Consider the following 18,880-nt stretch of genomic DNA (forward strand, 5'->3'; position numbering starts at 1 on the left):
AGGACATTTCATACATAAGGTAACTCAATGAGCATTTAAAAACAAAGGGAAAAAAAGCAGCTGCTAAACACTGAAAACAAAGAAAAGTACAATTAAAACAGCGTACAGTGCAAGAAATATTTGAAAGTGGAAATGCTCTCAAATGTTTGAGAAAACCTGGACAGAAAAACATTCACACTTATTGCTAGCAGCAGTTCTGTTGGCAACTTATTCCATTTGTGTGCAGCAAAATAGCTAAATGCTGCTTCACCATGTTTGCTTTGGACTCTGTGTGCCACTATTTGACCTGAGTCTGTCGATCTCAGAGCCCTACTGGGTTTATATGCCATTAGCATTTCATTCATGAATTCAGGACCTAAACCATTTAGTGATTTATAGACCAATAACAGAACTTTAAAATATATTCTAAAGCTGACTGGAAGCCAGTGTAAAGACTTCAGAATTGGAGTAATATGTTCTGACCTTTTTGTTCTGGTCAGAACCCAAGCTGCAGCAATCTTAATGAGCTGCAGCTGTTTAATGCTCTTTTTGGGGAGTCCAGTCAGAAAACCATTACAATAGTCAAGTCTTCTTCTTCTTCTTCTTCTTTTCCTTTCGGCTTGTCCCGTTAGGGGTCGCCACAGCGCGTCATCCTTTTCCATGTAAGCCTATCTCCTGCATCCTCCTCTCGAACACCAACTGCCATCATGTCTTCCCTCACGACATCCATCAACCTTCTCTTTGGTCTTCCTCGAGCTCTCTTGCCTGGCAGCTCCATCCTCATCATCCTTCTTCCAATATACTCACTATTTCTCCTCTGGACGTGTCCAAACCATTGAAGTCTGCGCTCTCTAACTTTGTCTCCAAAACATCGAACCTTGGCTGTCCCTCTGATGAGCTCATTTCTAATTTTATCCAACCTGGTCACTCCAAGAGCGAACCTCAACATCTTCATTTCCGCCACCTCCAGCTCTGCTTCCTGTTGTCTCTTCAGTGCCACTGTCTCTAATCCGTACATCATGGCTGGCCTCACTACTGTTTTATAAACTTTGCCCTTCATCCTAGCAGAGACTCTTCTGTCACATAACACACCTGACACCTTCCTCCACCCGTTCCAACCTGCTTTGACCCGTTTCTTCACTTCCTGACCACACTCACCATTGCTCTGGACGGTTGACCCCAAGTATTTAAAGTCCTCCACCCTTGCTATCGCTTCTCCCTGTAGCCTCATTCTTCCCCCACCAGCCCTCTCATTCATGCACATATATTGTGTTTTAGTTCGGCTAATCTTCATTCCTCTTCTTTCCAGTGCATGCCTCCATCCCTCTAACTGTTCCTCCAGCTGCTCCCTGCTTTCACTGCAGATCACAATGTCATCTGCAAACATCATGGTCCACGGGGATTCCAGTCTAACCTCATCTGTCAGCCTATCCATCACCACTGCAAAAAGGAAGGGGCTCAGGGCTGATCCCTGATGCAGTCCCACGTCCACCTTAAATTCTTCTGTCACACCTACAGCACACCTCACCGCTGTTCTGCTGCCCTCGTACATGTCCTGTATTATTCTAACATACTTCTCTGCCACTCCAGACTTCCGCATGCAGTACCACAGTTCTTCTCTGGGTACTCTGTCATAGGCTTTCTCTAGATCTACAAAGACACAATGTAGCTCCTTCTGACCTTCTCTGTACTTTTCCATCAACATCCTCAAGGCAAATAATGCATCTGTGGTACTCTTTCTAGGCATGAAACCATACTGTTGCTCGCAAATACTCACTTCTGTCCTGAGTCTATCCTCCACTACTCTTTCCCATAACTTCATTGTGTGGCTCATCAACTTTATTCCTCTATAGTTGCCACAGCTCTGCACATCACCTTTGTTCTTAAAAATGGGCACCAGTACACTTTTCCTCCATTCCTCAGGCATCTTCTCACGCACTAGAATTCTATTGAACAAGCTGGTCAAAAACTTCACAGCCACCTCTCCTAGATGCTTCCATACCTCCACAGGAATGTCATCAGGACCAACTGCCTTTCCATTTTTCATCCTCTTTAATGCCTTTCTAACTTCCCCCTTACTAATCATTGCCACTTCCTGGTCCACCACACTTACCTCTTCTACTCTCCCTTCTCTATCATTTTCCTCATTCATCAACTCCTCGAAGTATTCTTTCCATCTAGCAAGCACACTGCTGGCACCAGTCAACATATTTCCATCTCTATCCTTAATCACCCTAACCTGCTGCACATCCTTCCCATCTCTGTCCCTCTGTCTGGCCAGCCTGTATAGATCCTTTTCTCCTTCTTTAGTGTCCAACCTGCCATACATGTCATCATATGCCTCTTGTTTTGCCTTTGCCACCTCTACCTTTGCCCTGTGTCGCATCTCAATGTATTCCTTTCGCCTCTCCTCGGTCCTCTCAGTGTCCCACTTCTTCTTAGCTAACCTCTTTCCTTGTATGATTTCCTGTACTGTGAGGTTCCACCACCAAGTCTCCTTCTCTCCTTTCCTGCCAGAAGATACACCAAGTACTCTCCTGCCTGCTTCTCTGATCACCTTGGCTGCAGTGGTCCAGTCTTCTGGAAGCTCCTGCCGTCCACCGAGAGCCTGTATCACCTCTTCCCGAAAAGCTGCACAACACTCGTCCTGTCTCAGCTTCCACCACATGGTTCTCTTCTCTGCCTTTGTCTTCCTAATTTTCCTCCCCACCACCAGTCATCTTACACACCACCATCCTATGCTGTCTAGCCACACTCTCCCCTACCACTACCTTACAGTTGGTAACCTCCTTCAGATTACATCGTCTGCACAAGATGTAATCCACCTGTGTGCTTCTACCTCCGCTCTTATAGGTCACCCTATGTTCGTGCCTCTTCTGGAAAAAAGTGTTCACTACAGCCATTTGCATCCTTGTTGCAAAGTCTACCACCATCTGTCCCTCCAAGTTCCTTTCCTGGATGCCGTATTTACCCATCACTTCTTCATCACCCCTATTACCTTCACCAACATGTCCATTACAATCTGCACCAATTACGACTCTCTCTCTGACTGGGATGCTAAGAACTACATCATCTAGCTCCTTCCAGAATTTCTCTTTCACCTCTAGGTCACATCCTACCTGTGGGGCATAGCCACTAATCACATTACACATAACACCCTCAATTTCAAATTTCAGCCTCATCACTCGATCTGATACTCTTTTCACCTCAAAGACATTCTTAGCCAACTCTTCTTTTAAAATAACCCCGACTCCATTTCTCTTCCCATCGACACCATGGTAAAATAATTTAAACCCTGCCCCTAAACTTCTAGCCTTACTGCCTTTCCACCTGGTCTCCTGGACACACAATATATCAACCTTTCTCCTCATCATCATGTCAACCAACTCCCGAGATTTTCCTGTCATAGTCCCAACATTCAAAGTCCCCACATTCAGTTCTAGGCTCTGTGTTTTCCTCTTCTCTTTCTGCCGAAGAACCCGCTTTCCACCTCCTCTTCTTCTTTGACTTCGACCCACAGTAGCTGAATTTCCAACGGCGCCCCGCAGGTTGACGGCGCCGGTGGCGGACGTTGTTAACCCGGGCCACGACCGATCCGGTATGGAATTCTTTGGATGAACGCTCATATTTGTTTGGCAAGGTTTTAAGCCGGATGCCCTTCCTGACGCAACCCTCTGCATTTATCCGGGCTTGGGACCGGCCTACAGTTTGCACTGACTTGTGCCACCCATAGTCAAGTCTACTTGAGATAAAAGCATGGATGAGCTTCTCCTGGGACCTCATGTACAAAGACTTAGATAGAGTTCCTACTGAAACATGGCGTACGCTCCAATCCAGAAATCGCCGTAGCCACAAAAATATCCAGATTTATGGTGCACTGGTTAGCACATCTGCATCATAGTTCTGAGGACTAGGGTCCCAAAGTCATGCATGGTAGGTTAATTGAAGACCCTAAATTGTCCTTAGGTTTGAATGTGAGTGCGAATGGTTTATATGTGCCCTGCGATTGGCTCGCGACCAGTTCAGGGTGTACCCCACCTCTCGCCAGAAGATAGCTGGAATAGGCTCTAACATGGCCACGACTCTAATGAGGATAAGTGGTACAGAAAATGGATGGATGGATGGACATCGGTTGCATATGATCAAAATGTGTTAAAATTACACAATTTATCCCTCTTCTCCTAAAAAAAAGTATGTCACTTTAACACATTTTAATAATGAGCAACCAATGTACATGTTCAAATTAAGTAATTTCAAAGGACTCTTTTTTTCAGTGCATGTGCTGGAGTCACAAGAAGAGATTGTGAGCGCAAAAGGCGGCATAAATGATCACCTTGATCAATTAATAGGTGTCCTCACAAATATCAGTGGTTCATGAAATACACTGGTTAAAAAGGGCATTCCGAGTCCTTGTCTTTTTCACATTGTTGAAATCAAATATTGCTGGGCATTAATTGTTCATCAGTGCTAATTGTTCATGTGTCTCGGGTATGCAGATTTATGCTAAGTTTCCCAGCATCACCAACTCTGTCACCACAGCACCAACAGCTGTACAAACGTGCGTACGCCAGGCATGAAGGTAGCGTGAGGCACCGCACATTTCCACAGTCATTTCACTCTTGATACATCTGTAAAAAGAACGTACGCCACATTTTTGTGCATACGCACCTTTTGTACATGAGCCCCCTGGTCTGCTTGGCACAAGCAAGCCTTCACTCTGGATATGTTCTTCAGATGGTAGAAGACAGTTTTAGTAATTGATTTGATATGACTGTTGAAAGTCCAGTCGGAATCTATCAGTACACCAAGGTTTCGGACTTGGTCTGGTTTTTAAAGAGAGTGACTCCAGGTATTTACTAAGGCAATCCTCTTTTCTTTTTTGCCAAAAACAATTATCTCAGTTTTGTTGTGGTTTAATTGAAGCAAATTATTTTATTAAAGTTATTTATCTGTTTTAGACAGTGACACACCACCTCAATTGAACTGTAGTCATCTGGAGACACTGCTAGATAGAAATGTGTGTCATATTCATAGCTGATGAGTCAAAATTAAAGTTCTGAAGAATTTGACCCTAGGGTAGCATAGACAGGCTGAACAGGAGGTGTCCAAGCATTGACCCTTGAGGAACCCCATAGGTAATTGCCATTCAATGAGATTGAACACTTTCAACGGTTACAGAATAACTACATTCCTTCAGGTAGCACCTGAACTATTTAAGGACTGTTCCTTTTCATCCTACCCATCTTTCTAACCTGTTCAGCAGTATATTATGATCTACCAAAAACCGTACTAAGATCTAGCAAGACCAGAATTGACACCTTTCATGAGTCAGTATTAAACCTTATATCATTTAGCACTATGATTAGAGCAGATTCTGTACTGTGATGAGTTCGGAAACCTGATTGAAATTTGTCAAAAAGTCAATTTAAGTTCAAGAAATTGCTGAGTTGATTAAAAATAACTTTAAATGTAAATTTATTTCAACTTTTGTTCAATGGTTTTCTGAAATGTAAAACGTGTCTCACAGTTTGTTATATTGTTTTGCACATCCCAGCCACGGTAGAATCTAATGCTGGTAACATTGTTAGCTAATTCTAATCTGGGATAGGAAAGTAGATAAAGCATTGTACTCAGTAGATAGAGAGGATGAAATTAAAAATCACTTGACACAAAGTCTGGAATCGATACCAGTCTTACCAATACTTGTGGGACACTGTGATCTGTACATTTGTGTGTCTCACACAATTTAAATGAAACACATTTTGTGTTACAGACAGCTGCAAAATGGGTTAAATGTATATTGAGAGGCTGCGGAAAAAGACCATTTGCAATTGCTGTTTCATTTCCTTACTTTAATTATATACTGTATAGCAAATATGCTACAAACCACTGTTGTATATCAATAAAATATTATACAGGAAAAAAATATATTGGGGTGTGAACCTGAAAGTACAAGGGCTTCAGGGCTCTGAAACACCTACCAGATGGGAGTAGCGAGAGCAGGTGGTGGCAGGGCTGAGTTATGTTTCTCACAATTTCGCAGGCTGTGCTGTCAGAACAAAACCTGCACATGACTGTTAGAGGGGTCAGGGGGAGGCCAATGTTTTTGTGGGTAGTTTTATTAATATAAGCTCCATTGTGTTAAGGCTATCATCTGGAAGGCTCCTATAGTTGTTTTTATTAGTGTAATTGCTACAGTAACCCATAACACCAGAAGAGCACTCAGTAGAGCAAACACTTCCGTTGTGGTTAACTGTTAATAAAAGGGCAAAGAAATAGGGACTACCATATTTCTGTTTGTCCTACAAACCCCAATGGAAATGTTTCATGTTCATCCATCCAGCCATTTTCTATACCTCTTGTTCTGATTAGTGTCACGGGGGAGCTGGAGCCTATTCCATCCGATTTTGGGTGAGAGATAGGGTACACCCAACCGCAGGGCACCCCCAACTCAGATTTTTCCCATACCCACAGCGTATCCATATTGACTTTATTAAGTCTGAACAGCAAAAATGACATACAATCTGATTTGGATCCCAGACTACATGGTAGTTAGGTGAAGCATAGCAACATGATAGCAAAAGTACAGCCATGGCCATCTACAGGTATGTGCAGTGTTGGGAAGAATACTTTGGAAATGTAGTTGGTTACCATTACAAGTTACCCTGTTGAAAATGTAATAGTAGTGTAACTATTTAAATTATTTTGGTCAAAGTAACAAAATTAATTGAATTTGATTACATTTTGATTACTTTCCTTAAAATTGACTAAATGGATCAACCTTGGCTGTTTCATTTAAAAAGTGGATTAAAACCATAGTTAATTCTTTTGTAATTAAACACATATTTGTTGTTTACACAAATAGTAAACTGATAACAAAACATGATGAAATTTAAATACATAATAAAAAATGTTTCTGTTGGATTATATGTGTACAGCATGTGGAAAACTGCCATATCATACCATGTTGACCTAATGACAAATGTACACAATTTAGACAATGTCGCTTCATATGACAACCCAGATAAGTGAATCCTCCATAAAAGGTCCATAATTATAAAGATGAAACTTCAAATGTCATTGTTCGTTTATGTGTTTAAAAGTGTAGCTATGAGTCTAACTGTTTTAAAATCTGAGACAAATGGGATTCCATCACAATTGGGTTTTCGTGGTAGCAAAAGAAGGAGGATCCAAGTGCATGGGAACAGGGAGGCAGAAGTCACGACAGGAAGGGACACTGACATACCAGGACTCAGGAAATGTGACTTCTGACGACACTGCACCGACACAGACAAAGTTTAAATACAAACAAATTGATGAGACAACGAGGCACATCAGGATAAGACACAAGTGGCTGGAGGGAGCTGACTGGTTAACATGGACTGGGCTGACAAGAACAGGTGGAAACAAAAAACTAATAAGCAAGACATGAGCATGGGACAAGAGAAAACAAGGCATAACATGAAACAAAACTAAATATAATCCAAAGAACAAAAACACAGTGTAGCAGGCACGCCATGAAAAGATGACATCCAGCAACCCAGTCTCCGGCGAGATTCGCTCTTCCCACCGAGATAGACGCCCACGGAGTAGGCGAGACGTAACTTCACATACAGACACTAAATGAATCAACAGCCATAATCAACAGAAGCAAGACACAGACATTTGCGTTGGCATGCCGACGCTAAGTGAATTACCAGCACCCGGAGCTTCAAAGCGGAAACCAAAGATACCGAGTTCGCCCTAGGACACTAAGTTAATTAACTTCCACTGCCAGCCAGCCCTGAGGATTTCACCAACAAAGGCTCCTCCACTCTGCTGGGTACTGCGCCATTTGGAAGTTTGAACAGGAAACAGCGACACCCACAGGCGACGGAACGGCACTACAGACACGGGTTCATGAAACACAGTCTGTACCGGACTTGGCTGGGAGTTAATATTTTAAGAACTTTACCTGAACGCCACTAGTGACTGTATTGCTGCAAACTTGAATGTCTGATGTCGAATGTTGTCAACTGAAACAGATGAAATGTTTCACTCCACACCACACAAATGCCACATTAAAAATAGTTGTGTTCCTCAACAATCACATAACATTTGAAACATTCGTTACAGGTATTAAAGAGGATGAGCGTGGGACAATGCCAAGCGGGGAAATGGTCTCGTTATCTTAAATCCAATCATTAATATTTAATTCCACTTGTTTTAAACCATGAAATATACCAAAATGGGAAATTAACACTCAGAGGTGGTCCAGCTCCCCTTTTGGTCCCGAAGGTGGTAAAGGAAGGCGGGAGGGGGTAAACCAACCCCTTCTGGCTCGCTTCGGCCATAAAAAGGCCGGAGCTATGCTCTCTGGGTCAATCTGTGCCAATCTTCTCTTGCCGAAGATTGGCACACAACTCACCCCGAGGTGACGAGGACACATCGGAGCATTTCCGACTGCAGAGCATCCTGCAAGCGCTCCGAGCTATACTGTTTGGGGGCCTGAGCTCACCCCGAGGGAACGGAAGCGCCCGTTCCAAATGTCTTGCGAGCCAAGACACCCAGGCTCCTGCTGTCCTGTCTGGGAACCTTTTGGGCTCCTTTTTTCCTTTTTCTTCTTCCTTCCCGCCAAATCCACCTGTTCCCAGTGCGGACCGGGCCGGCCGAATACTCGATAGCTTGACCTGGCTCCCTCAAACGTGTTCAAGACACCTAAGTCCAACATTGCGGTCTACTAAAAGTACAGATTAGTGCATAGTTGGATTTAAATTAACGAGAACAGGAACCCCAGCTATATGCATTCACTCCATGCTCATTCTACCAAGCTCACATCACAAGTCAGTTTCCTTTGCCAATGTTCGTCTGTACTTTGTTGTTTCGTGTTTTTCTGTGTTCTTTCCCTATAGATTCCTCATGTTAGATCATTACATTTTCCATAAAATTAATTACCTGCATTATTGTGTGTGTTAGGGTTCGAGGAAAAAACCCTCTGGACGTCTATAACTCTTATCAAAATTCAGATTAGGAGACTGATAAAAAGGTTTCTCGTCGCTTCTCCTCAATTTTATCGACATAAAAAGCGACGTGGTGCCCCTCTTATATATAAAACAGCTTGATTTATAACGCTGTAATTTAAAACGTCGCTTCCGGCTCAGTCTTTCCTCCTAAATTAATTACATTTTCATTTAACCCATATACGCTACAACAGATCATGACAGTCACATTCAATAAGAGTTGAATTGGGGTGAGCAAGGAGTAGCAAGCTGAGACAGGTTGACACAAGGCATATGATGCACCACAATTTACAATGTTCCAATAAACTTACAATATTTGTTTTTGTGTAGGGCAATGCCAGCATGTGTCGTTACCATAACAACCTATGCAGAAAGGTCAGTTAAGAGTGCTGATGTGTGAACACAATGAATCCGATGTAGTCACTTGAGAATGATCGTGCAGACAGAAGAGTGCAGTCCGAACCATATAGACCATATATACATAAAGCAACTCTTACACAAAAAAACATAAACACACATACATAAATTCTTACACCAATGGACAATTTAGTCTTCAATTAATCTGACATGCATGTTTTGAAATTTGGGAGGAAGTAGGATTACCCTGAGATTCAAACCCACCTGGGACTTCTACAATGTGAGGCAGAAAAGCTAACCACAACTGCACTGTGATGCCAAATATTTTATGCACGAAACAAAAACAATTATACAGGAAAATATTTCAAACATCCATCCATCCATATATATATATATATATATATATATATATATATATATATATATATATATATATATTGCCAAGGTCCCTGCCTTCGGCCACCGCCCGGCTCACACTGCACCCGACCCCTATAGCCTCTCCCACAGGTGGCGATCCCATGGGAAGGGGGGCCCATGTAACCCTTTTGGGATGTGCACGACCGGGCCCCATGAATGCAGGCCCGGCCACCAGGCGCTTGCCTTCGAACCCCAAATCCAGGCTTGGCGCCAGACCGACGCCCCGGTGACCCTCGTCCGGGCAAGGGAACCCTATATCCATTTATTTTATTCGTCATAGGGTGTCTTTTAGTCGTGCTTTGTCTGGTCCCTCACCGAGGACCTGTTTGCCCCTCCTTCTCCTCCCTGAGCCGTCACCTTATCATGTTGGAGATGTTTGTGTGACCCAGTGATCCTAAGAGCTAAGTTGTCTGGGGCTTTATGCCCCTGGCAGGGTCATCCATGGCAAACAGTTCCTGGCATTTCGAACATTGCTTTGTATATTTTTAATGATTCTCAGACCAAGTTCAAGGATGTGAATACCATACAGAATAATCCGGATAAAGATGTAATACCAAAGGGAAGAAGAAAAAAACTTTTGGTGAATGAGGAAGCCGCAGGGAGAAGCTGAGAAAGGTGATGAAGTGGAGGCAAAAATACATGAAGAGAATCAAAGTGGGGTGATGACAGTGATTAGAATGCCAACTGTACCTGGAAACTGAAATGAAACCATGGAAAAACGGACTATGTGCCTATGGTTTGAGAGAAATGGTCAAAAGAGACCAGGGGAAAATGTCAGTAAATTATTGTGAAGCATTATTCATTTGGAAATGACCAACCAAGATTCAAATTCTGCAGTCAGATGCTTACCACAAGAGCGAGTGCTGTCCTTATTTGCTCCATTTGAAGAAAAACAGTTATACAATCCAATTTTGTTCTCACTCTTGTTGTGGCCACAATAGGAAATTATTCTCAACTGCTCAACGATGGTCATTATCTCAGCATCAAGTATAGTAATAGTCTGTTTTGTGACGTGGGAAGAAATTTGAAAAAACATCAGTTCTGAAGCCTGTGCCAAGAAAGTTATTTTCATAAATGTCCTTGCTCCGGGGAATGAGCCAGATGAACAGGTTTCAAAGACAAAATACTACATTTGATCGTCAACCACAGGACTCCTGATTTCACTTCGAAAGCTGACCCTGTTTCTGATCACAGTTTCATTTGGTGCAGAGTGGGAGTCCCCATCTCATCAATGTGTAATAGTGGTTATGACAAAAAACAAACCAAAAAAAAGTACCACCTACATAGTCACATAACTGCCCAACTACTAGACTTCAGAATTGCTAAACAATGACATTCATATTGCAATTTAATTTTAAGAAAAGTAAAACCACTTTTCATACTAACTAAAATGTATGAAACCAACTTTTTTTTCTATATTAAAAAAGCTTAAATCTAGAAAATGTTATTGGTTCTTTTAAAATCTTCAGGTTTTCTTGTTACAAACCTAGGTTAAACAACCGTGGGATTAATAGGAGCTGAATTTATAAAATGTCTTTGTTGCAGTGCTTTACTTTTGGCCAGATTGTTTTTTGTATTTTCAGATCTCAATTTTAAATCTGTGGAGTTTTTCTGGAGTAATATACCATTAACCGGTAATATTGCAGTAATTTCATGCAGATATTGGTAGTTTTTATATTATCCTTTAGTACATGCCTCTTCCCAGTCTTTCATGTTCCGTAAGTTCCTTCTCCATGCCTCTACCCTTTCTACAGATGTTCCTCTACATCCATCGACCAGGGATTCATACATTTTGGAAATTAAGCCCTTCTCTAAACACTTTCTAATTATTAGTTTTTCCACGGCAGACACTGAGGGAATGCATCGTGTTTGGTTTAGTTGAGTTCAAATGAATTTTATTACATTTGCAGCAGATATTTAAAGTGAGCTATAGATATTGATTGACCATTTCATCAAAAGACATCATCTCCTTTTGCGAGTTGTCACGATCTCCTATTTTTCATGGAGGTAAAGAATGATTTCTCCATTTCGGACTGCAGAGAGAGAGGAGCTTTCTTTCAGAAACTTCCTAACTTGGTGCCACACAACAACTATCTTCGTTTTTAGCGTTTGCTGAATACAGGTTAAGTAGGAATGGGTAGATTAAGATGGAGTTCCTCCATCTCCTTCCAGAGAGGAACATCTTTTTCTGGAAAGTAGAACAACATTGGTCTCAGATGTGCAGCCCCAAGGCTGCAGTGGATTGGAACATTTAAGCCCCCTCTGTCATGAGGGAAGTGCAATAGTGACAGTCTTGTCGGGGCACATCTGTTATTTCACGTCAGGTACTTAACCAATAGTCTATTTAGTTGAGTGAATACATTACTTGGAGAAGAAAGTGGAACATTTTGAAAAAAATTCAGTCGTTTCCACATTATATTCATCTTAAGGACGTGAATGCTTCCAATTCGTGACACTAATATGGGAGTCCGTATGTACGACGGTTGGGAAATGCACTTTTACATTTCAGAAAACAAAATGAAAGTTGGAACAAATTTACAATTCAGAAACCAAATTAACTAAAGTGGAAACAAATTTAAATTTTAAAAACAAATGAACAAAACAAATTTACATTTCAGAAAACAAATGAACAAAACACAAAACAAATTTACATTTCAGAAAAAAAATTAACAAAACCCTTTTACATTTCAGAAAACAAATTAACAAAACATGAAACAAATTTCAATTTCTGAAAACAAATTAACTAAAAGCCTGTAATTGCTACCCTTGGGTCAAATCCTTCAGATCTATAATGTTTACGATCATAGCTATGCAGATGACACACAGTTATATCTAGCAGTGTCTCCAGATGACTACAGTTCAATTGAGGTGTTGTGTGTTGTGTGTGAATAATTGTGAGCCAAGATTTTCTTCTATTAAAACACAACAAAACTGAGATAACCGTTTTTGGCAATAAAGAAAAGAGGATTGCTGTTAGTAAATAAAATCTCTTTAAAAACCATAGACTAAATCCGAAAACTTGGTGTTCTGACTGACTTTCAACAGTCATATCAAATCAATTACTAAAACTGCCTTCTACCATCAGAAGAGCATATCCAGAGTGAAGGCTTGCATGTGTCAAGCAGACCAGGAGAACCTCATCCATGCTTTTATCTCAGGTAGACTTGACTATGGTAATGGTCTTCTGACTGGACTCCCCCAAAAGAGCATTAAACATGCAGCTCATTCAGAATGTTGCTGCTCAGGTTCTGACCAGGACAAAGAGGTCAGAACATATTACTCCAATTCTAAAGTCTTTACACTGGCTTCCAGTCAGCTTTAGAATAGATTTTAAAGTTCTGTTACTGGTCTATAAATGGTTTAAGTCCTGAATACATGAAAGAAATGTGAATGGAATATGTACCCAGTAGGGCTCTGAGATCGACAAACTCAGGTTAAATAGTGAAGCACAGAGTCCAAAGCAAACATGGCGAAGCACCATTTAGCTATTATGCTGCACACAAATGGAATAAGTTGCCAACAGAAAGTTATGTCAGCCCCAAGTGTGCATGTTTTTAAGTCCAGGTTAAAAAAATCTTTTTTTCATGCTTTTTAGAGCATTTCCACTTTTAAATATTTCTTGCTCTGTATGCTGTTTTAATTTTACTTTTATTTTTTTTCTCTTTGTTTTAGATGTTTATAAGCTGTTTTTTTTCTTTGTTTTTAAATGCTTTCAATCATGAAATGAAATTTGTGTATGAAATGCGCTATATAAATACATTTGCTTTGCTTTGCTAAAACCAAAACACTTTTCAGAAAACCAAAACACTTTTCAGAAAACAAATTAACAAAACACGAAACAAATTTAAAAAAGCCAAAACAAATTACAAGTGACACAAACCGGAAAGGGAACATAGCATATCACAGATTGACATGGATTCCCACATGTATTATTAGGATTCCCATGCATTTTCCTCGCAGGACATGCCCTCCTCCAATATTAAAGGCTCCAGGACATGCGGCGCTGCACTATGATTGGCTGCTGTTACCCGGTAGAACACGCCCTGCTGCTTCCAGATGGTAAAAGAAGTATGTGACTTTTTACGTGTGGCGGCTATAATATAAATGCAATTAACCCTAAAGCCACACTCTGTGTAACGTGGTCGGACCATTGCTTAAAAATAAGAGTTGCCGACACCCCCCCACACACACACACACATTGAGCGATTGTATATATGGACAATGAACAGCGAGCCTTTATTTGCATTTGATGCAGTATATATTATATATATTGTAGTTTATCAGATTTCTTAAACCACAAAAATATTAATTGAGTTAAGAAACAAGCAGGTAACTCAAGAGAGAGGATGTTGTCGAGAATTAAAGTGGATAATGTGGATATTTGTAAGGAAGCTCGCCGGCTCCATTCATTTCAAAGTACATTCTGGTCACAAACTTCGCTTTTTCATCCACAGGCATGAATATAGGTTAGTATTGATGTAAAACAACATTCGATGCTTTACATACTATTTATAAGGGTTGAAACGAGGAGACACGGCGGCACGGCTCGCAAACCCGCAAATTTATTGGTCTTGTTTGACCTCACTTTTTACCAGTTGGCTTCCACCTCATCGCTTCCAGAAGCACTTTAGAATGCTTTGTTTCTGGGATGGAGTACTATTGTTTATTTTTTTATTTATTTATTATTTTAAATCAGTTTATCTTGTGTCGGTCGATTGTTTTGTGTTAACTTGTACCTTCCTTCCCCTGTGGCTCTGTCCACCTCTTTTTTGTTTGTAATTGCTATTCACATTTATTTGTTTTTGCAATTACATTTATTGTCTCACAAATGTGCTCTTTTTCTTTTTTTCCTTACGAGCACGCTGCTGTCAAGGTATAGTGGGAAATTGTTTTTATTACAAACAGCACACGCTACTATGTTTTCATTTGTGTAATTTAACTGTTTTTCTCTCTAATTTAGATAGCTCGAGTTAAAGCGCCCCCCTCCCACCCCCGCCACCCCCCCAGGGACTGACAAATGGTCCGTAATAGTTTGGACTGCATACTAAAAAGATGTTTACTTTGTCAACAAGGTACATGCAATTGTATTTTGTTAGCCTAATAGCATAAGTGACACAGTAAGTCATTTTTAACTTGTTGCAATATCAATATAAAAAAATTTGCTTGCTAAAATCTGTTTGTTTGTTTGTTTTTCTTTATGTTGATTCTCAGTCGGTGACACGGTGGACGACTGGTTACAGCGTCGGCCTCACAGTTCTGAGGACCGGGGTTCAATCCCCGGCCTCGCCTGTGTGGAGTTTGCATGTTCTCCCCGTGCCTGTGTGGGTTTTCTCCGGGCACTCTGGTTTCCTCCCACATCCAAAGAAACATGCATAGTAGGTTCATTGACAACTCTAAAAATGCCTGTAAGTGTGAATGGCTGTTTGTTTATGTGTGCCCTGTGATTGGCTGGAAACCGGTTCAGGGTGTACCCCGCCTCCTGCCCGATGATAGCTGGGATAGGCTCCAGCACGCCCGCGACACAAGTGATTAGATGCGGCTCAGAAAATGGATGGATGGATGGATGATTCTCAGTCATCCATGTCATGGTCATCTGCAGAGGTAGCCTTAAGGCAACTGGACTGTTGAATTTGATTTTTTTCATTTTACACAAATGTTAAATGACTTAGTAAATTATGCTATTAGGCTAATGACTTGTTACTTTTATTGGATTAACTTGATTTACCAAACTTTATTGGGTTCAATGAACAGAAAAGCTGTCAAAAAAAAAAAAAAAAAAAAAAATTAATAAGGAATGACCAGTGTGTTGTGGCTTGGTTTTGCAAGGTCAGTGCAATCATTGCTTTTTGGAGCTTTACCTGTCGGTGATGGCACACATATCAATCTGCAAGTGGCTATAATTTCCCAGCGGCATATGCTGAATCTTGATGAAGTCCACTGGATGTTTATTCACAGTCACAAGGCGCATACAACCCTGGAAGGTTGCAACGGGGTTCCTACACTTGTGATTACCACCCAGTGGAGGACAGCCTGAGGAACAATATGCATGACAACAGTTAATGGAATTGCTACCACTGTTGTTGACTAGTGTCTACTCTGATGCTGATGTATAATTACCACAAAATTAAACTAAATTTTGTCAATTATATGAGAGCAAAGTGCAAATGGCAGCACTCAACACTGCAACATTCTTATGCTGATTAAATTACTCAAGGGGTTTTCAGTCAGAGGCTTCCTGGGACATCATTATGTGAATGTGAGCAAGAGAAATTTAAAAAGAGAGGCAAAATGCAGAGAAGCAACCATATTCATGAATGGTAATGCATAGCTTTTATTTTAAAATATGTACAGTGTTTCAGCATCTCTTTGAGAAAGCGTTACGACTTAACCGCATTTAGGAAAACGAAATTGAGCGTAGGGCAAGCCTTTTTGGACACTTGACTGAAGAGGGGCCATCCCAATATGTAATCATTATAATTAAAGGCAGCAGAGTGGATAGCGGTTAGTAGGTTAACATGTTTTGTTTTTTTTAATCAGTTGTAAGCATCTTTTCGCCACTGACTGTTTTCTGCTCTTTGTCTGCCGTTTGCTTTTGTCGCGTGTCTGTTTTGTCAAACACTTTTGATGACATAGTTCGGATGAGCGCGCCGTGCGCACATATTATATCCACATATGAAAGAGGCCTGGTTTGGATATGAACAATCTGGGAACATTAGTAATAATGTGCAAATCACGATCCCAAAAACAAACATGGTAGGTCAATTGACAAATCCAAATTGCCCGTAGGTGTGAATGTGAATGCGAATGGTTGTTTGTTTGTATGTGCCCTGCGATTGGCTGGCAACCAGTTCAGGGTGTACCCCGCCTCCTGCCCGATGATGGCTGGGATAGGCTCCAGCACGCCCGCGACCCTAGTGAGGAGAAGCGGCTCAGAAAATGGATGGATGGATAGATCAAAGATAGTTTGGCTGTTGGTAAAGTTAATAAAAGATATAATTTTGGTTAGCCCCACAATATCTCTTTCATCAGGAAACTTGAATGTCCAGATTTTAATTTCTCAAATGAAAATAGTTTATTCAACATGGTATCCCACCAATGTACAATGAATATATACTGCAGTTTTTTATATTGATATTTTTAACATTAATTTGTTTGAGTTAATAAATAAGCTACAGTAGGTAAAGTGATCACACTGTAACTGTGCTTTCATTTTTCTATCACAATGCATGAGAAACAAATGGAAATGTCTGGCAGGATATATTGTAATGGGCTTCGACAATGCATTTTTACTTTTATTCGGTTGACATGCACGGTTTTGTCTTTATTCTGCTTGTTTTAAATTAAAAGTGTTTCAGATCATTGATACTGTACCATGTTAATATAAAAGTATTCTCTCCACCACAACACAGTAAACGCCCTGCATATTATCTATCAGATATTCTTTCTTGAGGCTGATGATTATTCCCTGCTGTTCAGGTTACAGGCTTTACATTACTTTAATTATAGTGAGACTATTAGGTGCAGTTTGACAGCTCCCAGCAGAAAAGAGGAGAGTGAGAAAAAATATTAATTGTGTATCCATCCATCCATTTTCTGAGCCGCTTCTCCTCACTAGGGTGGTAGGCGGGGTACACCCTGAACTGGTTGCCAGCCAAACGCAGGGCGCATATAAACAAGCAACCATTCGCACTCACATTTACACCTACGGGCAATTTAGAGTTCTCAATTAACCTACCATGCATGTTTTTGGGATGTGGGAGGAAACCGGAGTACCAGGAGGTAACCCACGCAGACACGGGGAGAACATGCAAACACAAGGGAAGCCGGATTTTTTTTGTTTTGTTTTGTCCTGTTCGGCTGTTAGGTCAAGCAGAATGGAAGATCAGTATCCCTTTTATGCCGGAACAGTTTTACTGTTTCACAGTGGAGTTTTTAAGCTTCCGCTGTGGTTTCTTACTATTATAATTGAAGTTTATTGAGAATCAGAGTCGATCAGTCGAACAGAACAAAGTTTCTAGAGGGGAGAGAGAAACAAAGACAAAAGACAAAGCACTAATTGTAAACAGGTTGAGAGAAGTAAATCATAACATTATCTACAACAATGAAACAGAAATATGAGTGTTGCATGGGCTGTAGTGCTACACCCAGTGAGGGAAGGACAGGACAAGATAGAACAGGACAAGGACAGGAGAAGAAGCATGCAGGACAAGGGTCGTGAACCCGGCTGTACAACTGAAGTCTGGTGGGGTTAACTATGTAAATTATAAAAGTCTACAGAACGAGAGTATAAGTGAGGGGATTCACAAGCGATTTGCATATTCATGAGTTATTTGTCGCAATAAGTGCGTGGCCCCACACCCAGTGAAAGAGTCCCAGGGATTTGTGCCTGCGGACACATGCAAGTGAATTGACAACGTTTTACATGCACAAAGACTGACAGAAGTGTCCTGTAATTGCTGTGCCTGCACCACGGAGGCTGAGGACCCCACCCAATCAATCGAGGGGCGGGATCGGGCCCAGGGGTCCACCTGACAGCAGCCCGGTGGACAGGACACGTCCCACACCGAGGGACCCAGGGCGGTCTACCGGCCCCACCGAGGCGCCCGACAACTGCCTGGGGGGGGGGGGGGGGGGGCCCAGGGACCAAATGCCAGCCCCCCAGACAAAATCCCCCACCCCACACCACGCCCCCCGCACCCCCCCTACACCCACCCTACACCCCCAGGTTGAACCAGATGCCGCCCCCAACCCGCAGGGCCCGCAATGGAGCCATTATGCGCCCAGCCCGAGGGGCCGGAGAGTGTCCCTTGTTTGGGTGTAAGGGCTGCCAGGCACTGCTGCCTAACAGCCAATTACTGATTACATCCCATTTTAAGCTTTTACTATTAAACTGTGGTTTATCCTAGTGTTGACATTTTGCACTGAATCAAAAATATATTTAATATCCTATAATATTGCTTTGATCATGTTTTCTTACCACCAAAGAATAGGTGACCATCAGGATGCGGGATGCCTGCAGTCTGAGCAGTAGCACCTTCATCTTTGTCAACTGCGATACTCAAGTGATCTCGTCCACAACTCAGCTCCACTGAATGCCACTGACCATCGTTCAGCCCCGAACCTGACAC

The 18,880-nt window shown here is 41.6% G+C and overlaps 1 protein-coding gene across 1 annotated transcript in view; it reads right to left on the bottom strand.

Moving 5' to 3' along the window:
- Window positions 1-18,880, bottom strand: part of LOC133406480 (contactin-associated protein-like 4) — a 90,605-nt gene that overhangs the window by 27,063 nt on the left and 44,662 nt on the right. The window contains exons 9-10 of the mRNA XM_061684133.1: window positions 18,730-18,873; window positions 15,611-15,782 (exon numbers count right to left, since the gene is read on the bottom strand). Of these exons, the coding sequence (XP_061540117.1) occupies window positions 15,611-15,782; window positions 18,730-18,873 (316 nt within the window). The remainder of the gene's footprint in view (window positions 1-15,610; window positions 15,783-18,729; window positions 18,874-18,880) is intronic.

The sequence above is a fragment of the Phycodurus eques genome, chromosome 8 (assembly GCF_024500275.1).
Source record: "Phycodurus eques isolate BA_2022a chromosome 8, UOR_Pequ_1.1, whole genome shotgun sequence".
Taxonomy (NCBI): domain Eukaryota; kingdom Metazoa; phylum Chordata; class Actinopteri; order Syngnathiformes; family Syngnathidae; genus Phycodurus; species Phycodurus eques.